The 17,064-nt window shown below is 39.0% G+C and overlaps 1 protein-coding gene across 1 annotated transcript; it reads left to right on the top strand.

Annotated features, from left to right (window-relative positions):
* Positions 1 to 2,833: 2,833 nt before the first annotated feature.
* Positions 2,834 to 9,322, top strand: RGS13 (regulator of G protein signaling 13). Its single transcript, XM_064720411.1, has 4 exons — positions 2,834 to 2,898; positions 5,009 to 5,070; positions 6,318 to 6,484; positions 9,200 to 9,322. The coding sequence occupies exons 1-4, from the start codon at positions 2,834 to 2,836 to the stop codon at positions 9,320 to 9,322; spliced, it is 417 nt and encodes a 138-aa protein (XP_064576481.1).
* Positions 9,323 to 17,064: the final 7,742 nt, after the last annotated feature.

Genomic DNA, 17,064 nt, shown 5'->3' with positions numbered 1-17,064 from the left:
CCTCCAGAAAGATCCTCTGCTGTGACTAATTTGCAGCAAGCAGCTGAGCCAGTGCTTACTGTCAAAGCCCCAGCATCACTGTAAATCTTGTCAGACAGCATCAGTCTCCCACTGACAAACAGCAACCTCAGTGCTATTGCACTGCACAGCTCCTTTCAAACACTTGGCTAGAGAAGAGCGAGCAAAACATAGATGTGTCCCAACTGAAAATGAAGCCATAACCTCGGCAACAGCTATAAGAAAAACGACAGAGGACCCCACATAAGTTTAAAAAGTTTTAACATTCCTTAGATGCTGTGCAGTAGCAGGTTGGCCAGGTAGGAGCACACAAAAGCCTGACACTGATGGGTCTTAGCAGAAAAAGGTTCTCCCAGAGCACTCCAAAGTGCTGTCATAATGCTGTCTCTAAGAAGAAAGCTGGTTTCAGTGCAAGGGTATTCATGCTCCTTGTCTCATTTCGACATGGACTGCAGATTTCATAAAAAAACCTTTGATTAAAAAATGGAAAACATTGGTCACAGGACTTGGACAATACATGCAATATTTCAATGAAGGAAAGATGTGCATTGTAATTTGAAAGATAAATAGGTTTTTTTTAATGTACCAAATCAGTTTTCCTGATATTTCTCAAATATAAAATATAAAAACAGTTAAACAGTCATTTCCAGATCAGCACTGCTTATATCTTTTACAGACATGAATAACTCCAGCACTTAGATTAATTTACCATCAGTCAGGCAATTCCTTCTGCAAAAGAGTTGTAGCCATGTGGCTTTTTGTTTGATTACCAGTCCTGCAGGTAACACACAGCTCCTACACATTAAAGAGCTTGTGGCCTTGTTGCAATAGTATCTTAGAACAAGCAAAGAGAAAGGACACCACGTTTCATAAACATTGGGTGAGAAGAGTTCCACCATCCAAGTCAAGTTATGTGAACACTGCAAAGCTGTAAGGAGTAGTTGAGATGCAATTTACCATTTACAACAGATGGCAGGGCACTGTGACAGGTAACAGGCTGCACTTGTGGGAGTTCAATGACCCAAAACTAGCACCCTGCTCCAGGGTGTCATGTAGATTTTGCACTGCTCCTGTCTTGTTCTAGGGTTAAGATCATTGTCAGCAAAAACACAGTGTCAGACTAACAAAACATAGACTATGGCTCAGTGGAAAGATGGTCCAAATCAGCACTGGGAAAGATAAAATCAGAGTGCTCTTTTCATTGGTCTATTAGGGAATGAGTCTGACTAAAAAAGAAGAGAGAACCACAAAGCCCTGGATGTGTATGCTTGGAAAATGTGTGTTCTCAACAAGTTTAAAGCTTCTAACTCAAATTAAAATGGCTCCTCAGAACAACAGCATTTCCTTACACAAAAGTCACTTTGTGCAGCCATCACTTGGTGAAAAAATTAATACTTGTCCCTTCAAATTCAGACGGAAGTAGCTGAACTAGATTACTTAATATTGCTTCATCTAATATTTCTTGAGAATCTCTGTATAGTAAGATGTCTGTATTAATTTCTCCAGATTTCAAAAAAGCCACAAAGGCTGCATTTTATTTACATCTCAGTGGATGGAAGATGAATGACTGCAATGTGGAAACACCCAAAACAGATGGCTTTGGACAATATAGCCTAAAATAAGGTGATAAATAACCATATACCAGAATTCAATGCATAATTTCATCTTAAATATGGAATATTGTGTAGTTTTAGACAGTTACTTCTAGGCAGAGGGTGAGATGTGTAAATTCTAGTGGAACAATTCAAAAGTCACGGAGACCTAGCAGAGAACATAGCTGAGATAATTCTGAAGCAGGCAGCAGCTACAGGGCTGCAGAGAATGTGAGCAGGAGTTGCAATGTAGCAGTAGGGCAAAGTTATGACATTTCAAAACCCTGCAGGAAATGTATTAGGCAAGACCCTCATTTGATATAAAACTGAATATAGACCTCAGGGAAACAAGGAAAAACAACACTGAAGGCAAAGGAAATATTTCACAGCTTCAGAAAGCTGGGAGAGAGAACCTTGTCCTATGTTTTGCTGTGTGCTTCATTTGGAAGGAAAAAATTGGTCATAGTTATAATATGTGCCAGTCAACCCCAAATCTGAAAAAAACTCCAAGTTTAAATAAATAAAGCTATTTTGATTTCAGGCAGGCCTATACAAACTTACAGTCCCATGTAAATTCAGCATTTGGCATTGCTTAAAAGCCAAAGGAGAAGCACTAAACATACCCCATGTCACAACAGATTTTTTTTATTTTGTCTTTTTTAGACAAACATTTACAACTGCCTCATCCTAATAAACTACACCCTCTCTTATGGATATCATATCTATATAAAGGCAAGTTTTATATTACTTTTATTGACTTTGAGATACATGTTGGACAAATATCAATGTTAATCTCAGACGCTTAACAATTTATTCAGCATTGTCCAGTTTACATTGAGCTCTGATCTTTGATCCTGGTCACCCTGAGCTTTCAGGGAAAAAAAAAGACTTCTAGTTTCATTCTGCTTTGGGTCAGGCTCAACCTTCAATCCCCTTTCATAACTGGAGAAGCAAAGAGGGAAAATTATTAACATTTCTATTTTTCCCCAAAAGACATCCACTGGACGGCTGGTAATTTGCCTTGTTTTTAAGTTCTCATCTTACAAAATATATTTTTGTCAAACGCTTCAGAAATGACTCATAGATAAAGATCAGATGTACAAAATAAGAATACTGCTAGAACTGATTGCACTGCTATATGTAAAAATTATAAGTTTTTATTCAAGAAAGCCACAGCTCAGCAGAGCAGATTCAAGACTCACACATTTTCCATGTTTAGGAGAATGAGTCCAAATACTTGCTGGCTTTGCAAGATATTCAGACCAGAAGAAAATGGGATCAGTTCTAAGTAAGTAAGGATAAGAATCTTATGTTCTGCAGTCCACACAGCTGAGTAGGAGAAACAAACGCCTCAAAATTCACAGTGGAGATTTTCATTGTAAGCTTAGGATCGTGCAAAAGAGGGCAACACCTTCACAGCTGCCCTGGCCAAGCAGCTTCTGGCAGCCCCTTCCTCAGCAGCACACTGACGTACACTGGCATATCCCACCGGGAACTCCCTTAGTGTTATTACACAGGCACAGCCCAAACTCACCTCTGGATTAAGTCCAGGTTTGGACCTGGGAGGAATTAGAAAGCCAAATAGCTAGAAAGCCTTAGTTATTTTTGGAGAGGTTTTTTTTTTCAGTGTAATAGATGTGTTTCAGCAAATCCAATCATATTGCAAATCAGTGCAGCAAGACATTTACTATCAGAACAACAGCTACTAAAAGGGCATTAATACAGATCTTCATAACCTATTTCCTTGCTGTCCTTCATATTTTCCTGATTGTTAAAGGAAAGTAAAAAGGTGAAAAGGTTTTCCTCTGTGTCAGCTGCTCCATCAGGCAGGTTTTTTTCTGCTTCACAGATTAATGCTAAAGACAAATAATCAGAAATGGAAATAAGATGGCTCTCCTGATGATGTTCAGTGAGACAGACAAGTTTGTCACTCATTGTATACAAGTGTTGTTGCTGACAGGTGAAAAATTATCTGCATCAGGAAAAGCAAATATGACTCAGAAGTAGTTTGTAAGGAGAAAAAAAAATAATTTAAAGATGTAGAGATTCTCGCTCCCCATAACCACATGATTTATGAGTTTTTACAGAGAGAAGGCTAATAGCTCACAAGAACAAAAAAAAATCTTTTAGCACAAGAGTTACTAGAGAGTTACTGACACCACAGTTCAATAGTGGTAGCATTTCTCTTACTCTATATTTCTTTGACTATGTCAAACTGATCACAAGCCTGAGAAAATAATCACCTAGTCATGTACTTTTTCAGAGAAAGAGGGAATTGTATCAAGTTATAAATAAATTATAAATCATTACCAATTAAAAAATCTACAGAGCAGGTAATGGCTGTTCTGCAGCAGAAATCTATAAAGCATCATGCAGCACTCATATCAAAGCCAATTTTGATTAAAATTTTAAAAAGCCCTGTGATACTAAACAGTTGTTGACAAAATTATAGCTGCTATGAAAAGCAAATATTCAATGAGAGGGAACCATACTCCCAATTTGGCTGAGACATTATGGAAAGCACCCACTGGAATACATCCCCTGCCCTTCCTTTTCCTAACATAAGTATAAGCATCTCTTCCAAGTTACCAGCATTGGTGTCCTAAAACCTCAATGCTTGAAAATATGTTGGTGTAAATGGAACTACATGCACTCAAATGGAGATACGGCCTTCAAACCTTTGTTTTTCCTTAAATTGTTTAGTCTCTCACCTCACTACATCCATGCTCTTTCCCAGAATCAGGCATGAGACTCCCACAAGCTTATGAATTTACTGTTTAAGAATAGCAAACATGAAAGTAAAATCTGACTCTGGCCACTTCCAAGGGCTGTGCAGATTAGTAATAATGTGTCACACTGCATTGTAAACAACTGGTGAGAGATGGAAGTCTCTTCCAGCTAAGATTGCGTTAACCTTTCATTATTTACCTTATTCTTGGACCTTATATTAAGCTCTCAGATGGTAAGTCAACTTTGATGTTAAAGGCCTTGAAATACTGCAATAAGGTCTTGTGCCCCCAAAGACTTGGCTACTAAATACAAACATCAATATTTCCTGAATTCTATGATGATTTCTCTCTCCAAAGAAGTTGCTGTCTAGAAAGGCAGTACTTTTCTTGTGTTTCTCCTAAGCACAGTTTAAATCAGTGAATGCCATCTCTAGAGGAATTACATGGAGCACCTTGAAATGGAACTGCATTTGTTACAGCAAGAAAAATATTTTTCTCGACATAGTAAGCACAAGAACTAGAAGATGCAAGAAAGCCTTTTAAAGTGTAAGATTCATAAGCCTCATATTTAAATTAGGGAACGGATTTTCAACAGATTTTCAAGGTTATTAGGTTTTTATACTTTGAGCCACGGCTAACCCTGCAATAATCACCTCCTTTTTTCTAAAGGGTGTCTTTGAAGGAAGTGCTACAGTGGTCCCAGTTTTTTGAAAACCTAGTATCGAGCAAATGTTAGTAATTGCATGTTTGTGTCCCAGATGGATTGCTGAGAAAAGTTCCCACAAAGCAAAATCAGTAACTCCTGCTGCATAATATATGCTGCCTTATACACAACTAATGAAAAACAACTTTGTGACATGCCTAGCACGCATCACACTGGAAATAAACATAGCATGCTGCAAATGCTTTCCCAAACTTGCCATTTCTGCAATCGTGTAATTTCTGTACAGACACATAATGAGAGCATGGTTTGTCTGCCACATCCCCACTTAGAGTACTGAATAGCACCTTATATTAGCAGAAAAGTGACAAAGTTCACTTGGGAAACCCTGCATACACCAAAGAGACCAGATAATGGCATATCTATTCAGGCAAATGCCATGGAAGGCAGGTCCAATATTCAGAGATGGAAAGAACTGTAGATGCAGCAGGAATTCTGAACTTTCCCACTCCATCCCCCTCTGCTTCATATGGAGCTCAGAGCTCTCCCAGATTTCTCGTATGGGCAGCAGTCCAGAACATCACTGCTGAATTACATTTTTTAAAATAGCGATGAAAAAGTCGCAGCAAAAGCCTCTAAAAATTACTCCTGAGGACTGGCATTATTGTATTTTACTGTAGAAAAATTACGGAGCTAGAAGATTACCAGCATTTTTAACTTAAACGATTTTGCTGTTAAAATCTTAAATAACCTAGTATGTTACAGCACAGGGAGAAACTCCTCAACAGAAAACTGTTCAAAGAGACAAAATAACAGCAGGAGCAGCAGGCACACATGTGATCACCCCCTCCGCCAGATGACAGGCTGTGCTCAATATCTTCAGAAATTTGAAAGGCCAGAATGCTGCACCAGCAACAAAGTTTGCTTTAAATAAAACACCTTGAGATTCCAGCAGTAATCAGAATGCTGTCCTTCTTAAAATGCCTCCTTCACTGCACCTGAAAACACTACTCATTGAATTTTAATTAATTTAAAAGCTTTATGACACCAAAAATGGAAAGGTAGACTCACATAAAAAGCCAGATACTCTAAACCAAGTGGATTTGCAGCTCTTCTGGAAATGTAGGCAAAGCGTTTGCCTACCTTAGATTTACTGTGGGATTAGATTTACTAGAGAGCCCTGCATGTGCAGGAAAATGCAAGGTTGAACTGTAGGGCCGAGGCACTACTTTTTAAGTGTCCCTATTACCTCCAAAGCACTCTAAACATAATGCATGTAGGCAGGCAGTATAAATTTGGCTTCTGAAATATTTACAGATGTGCCCATAATCTATAAGACCTACCTGAAGACAGAATACAGTGATGAAAACACAGAATTCTGGCTTGTCTGTGAAGCTTATAAGAAGATAAAATCACAAAGGAAAAGGATTTCCATTGCCAGGAAGCTCTTTATGAGTTACATCCAACCCCAGGCTCCCAAAGAGGTTACTACAAGATCACAAGCTCTTTATTTCATAGAAATGCCTGAAGTGTCACACAGCAGACCAACAAGAAATGTCTAGTTCCTCTCACACCAAAGGGAGGGAAAACTTGGGTCCACCCTCCCCTCAAACTCTTTTCCACACAGAATTTTAATATTTGAATCTACACCTCATCTGCAGGCAAATATTTCAACTACATCCACCAAGAACACAAGCAAAATGCACGACTAAGTTAAGAACCAAATTAATGGATCTCTTTTCTTTTTTAACACCAGATCCAGAGGCCATTGATATGACTTCACCATATTTTGGATTATCCCATTGCTACATATATCTATATCTATCTATATATCTATATCTCAGTCTGGTCTTTGCAAGAGTAAATATAACTGAGAAAAGTAAAAAACTGCCCAGTGCTGTCCCCTTTGCAAAATGGGTGAAGAGAAAGATTCCAAGACACATTCCTTTTTTTTTCTTCCTTTTTATTTTTTTTTCAGAAAACAGCAAATTTGTATGTAAAGTATCTGGGTATTTTCCCCTGACAAACGGCTATAGAAAAAAGTCATTCCTGCTCAGTCAAACATGCTCTATGACCTTTAAACATTCTTGCTTATTACTCTCCTTGCAAAACTAAGCCAACATTGGCTTTTACTGTCACTGCCTCTGGCAGGCTGACATAACTGAAAAATCATGCTACATTATTTTCTGGTTTATGTGTGACAATGAAATTATTATAGAGTCTAAAAATGCAGCCTCCCTGCTGGCACTGGAGGAGAAGCCAAACCCAAATCAGTTGGATTTCCAAATGTTGGCTGAGAGCAGTTGCTGCTTTAAATGACTAAACCACTCCCTCTAATCCAAATCTTGAGCAAATTTTAAAGTTCCCTCTGTTGGCTTTAAGTGCTAAGTGGCTAAACAATGCATTCTTGTCCTTTTTTCTCAGTATTTTTTTAGTATGTGTAGCTGTAGGGAACTCAGCAACACAGTTGCACTTACAAAAGAGAAATGTCAATACTGCCAACCCCAAATTCATTAATCAAATATAAGGGCTTAAATCAGGACAGTTATAAATAAGCTGTGCAATTTTTTTCTAAAATAGTGTGTATTTGAATCTTTCTTTTGGCTGCCTGGTTTCTAGAGCTTCAGGACAGCACAATTTCCCATTTTAACACCAAAACTATGTACCACTCTAAAAACTACATGCTCATGAGGATATGAAACACAGTTTGTATTCAAATTATGGCAGCATTTAAAAAGGGGCCACTCAAATGACACCTCTGGAAGAGGAAGATCTCAACCCATGAAAGACATCAGCACCAACCAAATCTTTAGAGGTCTCCTCTCCACGCTAACAGACAAGGTCAAGCTGAACACAACCAATAGAACTCATCATAAGCTGATGGACTTTCAAAGGGTTCCTTTTATCTGGTGTTTATGCTGACCACCAGACCTTTCTGCTCTTACACACCTGCAGAGGTTCAATTTATTTGCTACAAACCATGAATTGCAGCAGGAAAAATCTAGGAATGAAAACTTTTCCCAAACAAGGTTGATATATGTCTTGGTTTGGAAAGACAGGTTCATGCTAAGGAAGGCAGGAGCCTCCCCTGAAATGGAGAATGTAAACTCTCCCCACCCCTCCAAATTGCTATAAATTTTAAATTAAGGGGCTCTCGGGCAAAAATATGGGAGCAGGAAATAACAGTTCTTTAATAGGGAAAAGGAAAAAAAAAAAGGATAAAATAAACAATGCAGTACACTAGAACAACACTGACAGAGTCAGAACCCAGCCTGACACCCTGTGGGTCAGGGTGTTGGTGGCAGTCCCATTGGAATTGTGGCTCAGCCCTCCTGCAGTGTCAGGGCTGGTTCTGCTGGAGAAGGGATCTGTAGAGAAGGATGTATTCTTCCTCTGAAGATCCAGTGGAAGGAGAGGCAGCTGCTGTTCCTCTGGGTAATCCCATGGAGAAACTCGTGCTGGTGTCTCACAAACCTCTGGGTTATATCTGGGTAGCAATGTTTGAAACCTCAGATTGTATCCAGGTAGGAATGCTTGGCTCCTCCCTCTGGGCTCACCTCTCCCAATGGGATGCTGCAGTTCTTATCAGCCATGCAGTGACATTCAATAGTCTGTTATCAGAAGACGTCCCCTCCCGAAGGAGGTGTGACTGTGGTCACTCAGAGAGATAAGGCAAACTGCCCACTTGACAAAGGTAATCTGCCATACAGATGATAATGGAAAACATCTTGCATTGCAATCTTCAGCAATATATAAGCCTAATTTTATCTCAGGCCATAACTATAAGCGCAATTTTATCTCAGACCATAAAAGGCTTTTAGTCTTTTTTTTTTTTTTCCCTTGGTACTGTGCACCTCCAGGCACTTGGACTCATCAGTTTTTTTTCTGGAACCTAACTGTAGCTCTAGGAACAATTCTTAGCAGAAGAAAGCAGGTTTGGATACCAGCAATTTTCAGCTGCTCTTTCCACTGCAGCCACTCCATCCAAACCATGTTGTCAGGACAATTCCTGTTTGAATTGTCCCTGTTCTCTTATTCTTCCTAGAAGCAGTGAGCAAACCAAACTCATCCTGCTAAACTCCCTCACATCTGGAGCCATATTCTGCATACAGGCCCAGCAGCACAGACTCCACCACTGCTCTCAACCTCCACTAACCACAGTAGTCAGGACTGAACTGGCCTTCTTGCTTTTGTTTCAGACAAACATGGACAGTCCTGCTAGGAAACCAATTGTGAGGAATGTTCAAGAGCCAACACAGTCCTGCTTTGATGGAGAGCAGAGAATACTCTACATGCACATGGAAAGAGATTCCTACCCCTGATTGCTTGAATCACAGTTCTACCAAAAGCTCAAACACAGTCTTCAAACTAATGGCAACAATTCAATGGGAAATTGAAGAGAATGGTTGAAAATGTAAAAGGTTTCTTCTGTCACCCACGTGTTTAAGGTTTAAAGAAGACAGCAGAAATCAGGCAGTCGAGGAATCCTATTATTAAACTGTTCTGTTGATGTTAGAATTCACAAGGCACTATCTTCCCCCTCCCCAAGGAAGTCTCCTTGTTTTGTTTTCATCGCCCCACAATAAAATCCTAAAAACTGGGGTTTAGGGAAAACTGAAAATATTTTTTTAAAAGCATTTTGCTGTTGGGAAATAAATGTTTATTTGACTATGCATTAAAGGAGAAAAAACATCTGCATTGCTGCATTTGCTGTTGTTTTAGTCTTACAGTTTTTCAAAGTAAAAGGATAAATATAAAATACAGCTGTTTGTCTAAACTATGGAGTATAGTATGCATGTGTATTCATTGGCGTAGGGTCACGTTTATGCTGATTATCATGTAAAACATGAGCTATGAAGGCACTTGATCTACAGTATACTAAAATAATACCAGTGTCTTCTGGGTTTTTCTTCAGGGATAAAATGCATTGGTATTTTGGCTTGTTTTTTCTGGGTATGGACACACAAACACATTACTTTCCCTTCAGACTCCCTAAGAATTAGATACAAGCAAGCCTGACCCTTGAACATCCTCCTGCAACACAGACATGTGTAAAATAACAGGAGTAGAGAATAGAGATAAGAATTGTTTTTATGTTCTTCTCTCTGTGCTTCTTTAGGAAAAAACCCTGAGAGAGAATTATGTCTCTCTGTTCAGAGAATGCAAATGCCACACTGGTTTGCATCAATAACTAATCTGATAATTTCAAACCTCATTAAACTTGGACTCTAAGCAGCACTATTATTGTGGTGTACAGCACAGGCTACTCCTGCAGAGAGACACAGTGATTTACTGATGACAGGTAAGTATGCTAATCAATAAATACCAAATGTACAATATGATGTCTGGCTTTGCAGGAAGTTATATTGGTAAATTGTAATTATATGTGGGCCCTAATGACAACATGGCAATGACAACATGTGATGGAAATTAACGTTTAACTTGTCAGTTATCTAAGGCCTCAACATCCATAATATTCTTACTGAATTCTCAAGCTAGGATTCATGTATATGTCCACAGCAGAATACAAAGTAAGTCTGAGCATAACCTCCACCAGAACAGAAAGCTTTAAGAAAATTTGGTGGTGTAAGTAAAGGGAGTGCTACTATAACAGATCACCCTTTCCTTTTGCAGTGACTCCATATAAAGGGATTATCATACAAATATGTGATTATACAGCTCAGAAAACCACTCAGCAAGAAAAGACTCCCCAGGAAATCCAGCTGGGGATAGCATAGCTTTTGCTGCTGTTAATTCCTGATGGGTATACAGAGAATTGGACTTCAATTTGATTACGCCTGCAAGATGCCACAGCAAAGAAAAAAACTCAACAAAATACACACAACAAATAAACCAAGGATCACATTAAGGAAAGTCTCCCCATTTCTGTTTGACTTAGAAATTGAGAAGACCTTGATATCTGTGTCAAAGTGGAAGAGCCTTGTGGTGACCAAGAGTAACAACTCTGCGTACCCAAACAGGTTCAGCACACACAGCTTTCCAAAGGGGTCACTCAAACGGCTGCTCAGGTCTTTGGCTGATAGAGACACCCTTCCTCCCTGCAGAAAGCAGATTATCAAGAAGGAAGAAAAAACCTACCCACACTGAGGGAAATCACAGAGGGACGCGCAAACATGTTTTTATGGCACAAAATGTTTAGTGGGTATCTTACAGATCATGAGTCTACCAACTCTTATTCTTGGTGGGCTTATTAATTTTATATTTCCTTCTAGAAATAAATAAACTGTTAGGGTTTGAGGCTTGGTTTCCTCTCCCCTATGTTTATCCGACACTCCCCAGCTGGTAAAAAAAAAGAGGGTCTTTTCCCCAAAATAGATTTGTTGTTAACTGCTAGAGATTTTTCTCTTGCTTGACCCTTCTTTTGGGTTACCAGGTGCAGGGCAATAACACAGTATTTCATCAGGTCATATGATTTATAAAACAGTAACTAGTGGCAGCTGCAATAACAAATCACTGCTTTTGTCATTTTCATTAACAGCACTTGAATGAGCTCAGGTATATTTTTCCACTGGCAGACAAATCTAAAAGGCATTTGTTCACATTAATCATTCAAAGCTGCTGTTAAGAAAGATAAAAAACTTGAAAATAGCTAAATTGGCAGAATTCTCCTTCCTCCCTCATATATTTAAGAATGAAAAAAAAATCAAAGGGGTGATTATTCAAATATTAAGTTTGGCAAGATTAAAATGCAGATTAATAAAACCACTACAGCAATTAAATGTAATCAACCTTGGAAACTGTTGACCTATGGAGGCTCCCTTAAGAAAATCATAAAAAACAACCCATACGGGACAGATGGTCTAGGGCTTTTTTGGGTTTTGTTTTCAAAAGAGCTGACAATTAGATCTCTTTTCCTTTGTAAATATGAGCTATGTTGGCCTACTTTCTTAATAACAGCTGTGAAATTTATACTCTATCATTATACTGCTATTTCCATGAATTTTACATCAACTCTTTGTGTATAGATAATTAAGTGTAGAATTAAAAATGCAGATCGTAGACCAGGTCTATAAAACAAAGTAAAAATCTGCTTATAATTAGAGTCACCCAAAATTAAACTTTGGAAATAACATAGACTATTTTTTTTTGGTACAGATGGGTAGTAAATGACAACATAAAATGTCTCTCCACTGTGCATTCCAATGATTTCAGAGAATAAGTTGTTGGGAGGATTTTCTCTCAAGTTCTCCTCATTATTTTTGTACTTCCATACTAACTCTAGATATCCCTTCTTTCAACTCTCAAGAAATGAACATTAGGCAGTCTCACTCTAAATGCAGCAATGAGCCATTACACAGAACTTGGTACAGTAGACAAGCAATCTAAACAAATTGTGAACAGAGATGTTTATCACATTACAGGCCAGATGAGGATGTTTGGGAACTTACATCTTCACAGGAAAGGGAAATGACTGCAGCATTTCCAAGTATTACCAAATGTACAGTACTGTTGCAATCACAGGGCCCTTCAGATACCCATGTTTGAGCTAACGCTCACTCAACATAGAGCAATGGAAGAAGTCCTCCAAAAAGGACATTTTGCTGCATGTGCTGATTAGCTGAAACCCATGGCTATAGAACATAGGTGGTTTTGGGCAAAGACTGCATCCTGACACAGGTTTACCTACAGTGTCCTACAATGCAGCCTCACAGAGACGGTCATCTCAGTAGAATTAACCATTTAATTTATGTCAGTAGTTTTAAGAAGCTTTGCTATTAAGATTTTAAATCTCAAATTTTAAAAAGGCTTTAGCAAATATAAACTTAAAAAATTCAAATTTAAAATAGCAGACCCAAATCAGGGTCTGATTAGAATACACAAAAGATTCTAACTTTTTTAATCAAAAATGAAAAAATAAATGGGTGACACAAAGGCAGATAAAAATATGCAAGAGGAGCAAACTATGTATTGAGGAAGCATTCTTTGAGATACTACACATCATATGTACACAGATTCTAAGAACTGTGAATTCTCATTACACCCAAAACGAGATCTCAGCCACTTGCAGCCAAATTGTGCAATGGGCTCTTCAGAAAGGAATGCAAATTATTAGGAGTACAATCATGTCATATTCTGGATCCCAGGCAGTGCCTTTCTGTTGACTTTCATGTCCCTCCATGTCCTTGTGAGAGCTGTGATGTGAAATGGGATGCTGTGAAGTGTTCTGCAGCTGCTCAGCATTACGAGAACACACATTCTGCCTTGGCGGAGCTGCACTAACCCTTCATAGTGTGTGAACCCCTTGGGATGTGTGAGGTTTCTCCTGGGACCAGGACATCTGCCACAGGTCACTGGACATCCTGTGCATGCCCTACTAGTAAGTGGATGCCGTAAGAGGTCCTAGAGCATCACTGTAGGACCAGAGGCCTGTGCTTACACAACTGAATCAAACCTGCTTCTTAAATCTATCAGCTTAAGGTTTCACATTTGCCAGCCTTTACCTACCACTGGCATCTTACAGCAGCCTTTCAATGAATGGTTCATCTATAAACTTCCTTTTCTCTCCAGAACTGCCATGACAATTATCTCAAGATTCCCGTACCTCAGATTTCACTCAACTCAAAATATGACAACTATGCAGGGACTAGGAGCCACTCCTCACTTGGAAGGACATGCACCTCACAAAATTGAGAAATGGGGTAGGTCCACACTGTGGAGATCAGTCAAACGGGGGTTCAACCATGGCAAACCTCCACCAATGAGCGACAGCCATCCTTCCCAACTACAGTTCTCCAATGCCATGTCCTCTCTGGATTTCTGCATTAGGTACACAGACCTGAGGATAAGGGGGAAATCTTGAGGCTTTACATGAGGCCAGGAACAAGGCTGCAATTCCTCTTCCACAACCCCACTACCCCATAAGTTGCAGGATCCCACAGATCCATAGCCTGTACTTCTCAGTGGGAAACAATGCAGAAGCCAAACCCTAAGAGAGGGCACCAAAGGTTTGGTGTGAGCTTTGCCTTCCTGCCCAGCCCTGCCGTGGCAGCCAGAGCATGGTGCCAGGCCTGAGCTACAGCACCAAAGCCCAGCTGGAGGCTGCATTTCTGATTGCTGGCACTCGTGGTGCTTGTGAAATGCACGCTGCCTCTGAATCTGCTAGCTCCTGAAGGAACGTGGCGTTCAGCTCCTCACAGAATTAGTTTGCTACCCCTGTCTAGGGTCCTGGCCTGCCTGTCTCTTGAGTCTCAGGCTGCTACGTCAAAACTTGCCCAGAACATCCATCACGAGGGCTGTCACTACACACAGCACCAGCCACGGCAAATAGATTTTCCTCCCACACTCCTCACGTGCAAGTGTTGATTCCAGTAATCACCTCAGGAATAAACAGGTGAGTAAACAAGAATGAGATATCCACACACCACCCCTGACCCCCAAAGAAATTGTTACATACTCAACTATTCCATGGAGTTATTTCCTTCCTGACATGCTCTACTTTCCTTTTGAAAAGAAAAAGAGAACAGGGCTGTAACTTTACTTGCATAAATTTCAAGGAAAGAACTTCCATAATTTTAAAAGCAGTTTTCAGACATTTGCAATTCTTAAAGATTTATCATTCATGATACATGAACCAGTCAGTTCTTAATGAGTCTTTCAGGACCATGGCAGATTACATTAATTCTGAACATCAGTAGCCATTCACACTTCCTATTAATTACTTTACCAGTGAATACCTACTTTGTTTTTAATATAATAATTCAAAAAACTCTACGTTTAATGAAAAACTTCAAAAGGAGGAAATATCTAGCCTGTGAAACATTGCCCATGTTTTCTTTACTTATAATTGTGTCTGTTGCTGAAACGACATTTTAATAATGAAGGAGGTTTTTATAACTAATACCTGTAATCTCATTTCAGTTCACATGCCAGTGAAGACAATACTTGTTTATTCCTCGTTACTTTCTTCACATTCTCACTGTTTTTCATTTTAGCTGTACCTTTGCAACAGTTTCTGCTGGCAGGCACCCTGTTCTTGTTTCCTAGAACATATTTTCTGTATATATCTATCTCAGTATCTCTGCAAATTCTTTCCTTTTCTGTCTTCTATATTTTTTACATCCTTTTTAAAAGCAAATTTAACTGTCACATATTTCAGGATTTTAAAGGCTTTGATGTTTGTTTTAAATAACTCTGGAACCACATGGCTTTGGCTCCAGATGAACATCTATCACAGCTCTTTTGGATGTTTCATACTCTCTCAGGAGTAACCTGATGCTACTTTAAAGACCTCTCTCCATTCTATCCCTGCAGATCCTTCCAACATCACCACATTTTTGTCATAATCAGGCTGGGTAACGTGTCCCAAAGCACTACTAAAACAGTGCACAGCAAAGCTCTCAGTTCCACAGCTCCTCCAACCAAATTATAGTGGGGTGACTGGTGAAACTTCTGCTGCTGCTGCTTCAGTATGGCAATTACTTCCCTTCAGCACAATTTGTGCTAGAGCAGAATAAAATTGCTCAGAGGATGATAAACCTGTATTGTCTTTGCAATTTCAGGATACCTAAATGTCAGTTTGCTGACATTTAAACCAGGTATTTCACGCTGCTAAGTATGGAAGAGTGGGAGAAGTCTACCTCTAGAGTCAATTACAGAAGTGGGAAATTGCAAAAAAAAGTTACCAAGATAACTATGCTCTGTCTAGCTCTGCTTCTCTAATAAACTTGCAAAGTATGGCATTGCAAAATCTTCAGGGAGTTTTTTAGGAGATTAAACAGTGAAGATGAATTCTAGCAAAGACTTTATCTGTTCCAATAGGCAAATGTTTAACAGATTATGCTAATAATTTTGCCTTTAGCAGCTTAGCCTGGAATTACTGATTATTGTGCAGTAGTGCATGAAGTTCATTGTCTAAATGATCCAGATAGTAGTTCTTTCACAGATCTTGAAAGAATTCTTCCAATTTTCATACCTGCACTGGGTCTGCCAGCCATTTTGGCTAAAAAGCAAGCTTTTCTACCCAGCATTCAGTGGTTTGCAAGCAAAGCCAGCCAGCTGGAGTACACCTCCACTTGAGGGGTTACTCTCATGACATTAATGGCAATTGTTAATGTTCAAAGAAACAAGGTTAATGATTAGGACACAAATAAAGCTCTTTATTAAGACAGATTCTTCTAAGATTTCCATCTAAAGGCAATATCCACATTACCACATCAAGCCATCTTAAATTACAGTTTGTATTTCAGTAAGAGTGCATAATTCTGTATTTTTTTACTAGAAAATTATTTTTAATGTGTGCAGCTTAAAAACCCATAAAACAGTTAATGATTTAATTATACAGAGGCATTTAGAGAAGCAAACTGCACCAAACATCTAAACAGAAAGCAGAAATTTAAAGTTTCCAACAGACTTTCCTCGTTCCATTTTATTTGACCTTTTTTTCCTTTAAAAACACAATTGACATATGTTCAACAGGCTTCAGAAGGCAGAATGTTTTAATTAGGACACCACTCCCACAAGACCAGAAATAAGAGCTAAGAAAGTAGAGAAATAAAACTATAAAAAGACCTGGCTTCCCATTTAGCCTAACACAAAACGTTCTCAAACAATTTAAAAACTAGCACATGTGGAGGAGAGAAGAAATTTTCTTCTCCCTCCCAGCTTGTGCACAGTCCATTCCTGAAATGCACCAGCACACATTGCACCAGTAATATCCAAGAATGCCCACCTTCAGTCCAGATGTACAATAATATCACTGAAGCAATGAAAACAGTATTTACGATCAATGCTGTAAAGGGGGCAATTTTAATCCAATGGAAAATACCGTTGTAGAAACTCAGCATTCCTTTGGTTTTCAATGAAGTAAAATTGCTTTTAGACCGTTTTCCACTGTTGCTATTTTTAGTCTGTTTGAAGCACCATTCTTCTTTTTTTTCCTTGGCCAAACAGCTCTGTTGATAGATGTACAAAGCAGACCTGTCTGGACAGGTAGAGCAGAGCCTTGTCTTAGGTGATTTTATATATTGTAGCAATTTTATGATTCATACATCTATATTTTATTCTTGCATCAGTCCTGCACTAGCACTGACCCATACTGCTCAGG

The sequence above is a fragment of the Zonotrichia leucophrys genome, chromosome 8 (genome assembly GCF_028769735.1).
Source record: "Zonotrichia leucophrys gambelii isolate GWCS_2022_RI chromosome 8, RI_Zleu_2.0, whole genome shotgun sequence".
Lineage (NCBI taxonomy): Eukaryota > Metazoa > Chordata > Aves > Passeriformes > Passerellidae > Zonotrichia > Zonotrichia leucophrys.
This window is presented reverse-complemented; position numbering and strand designations above follow the sequence as displayed.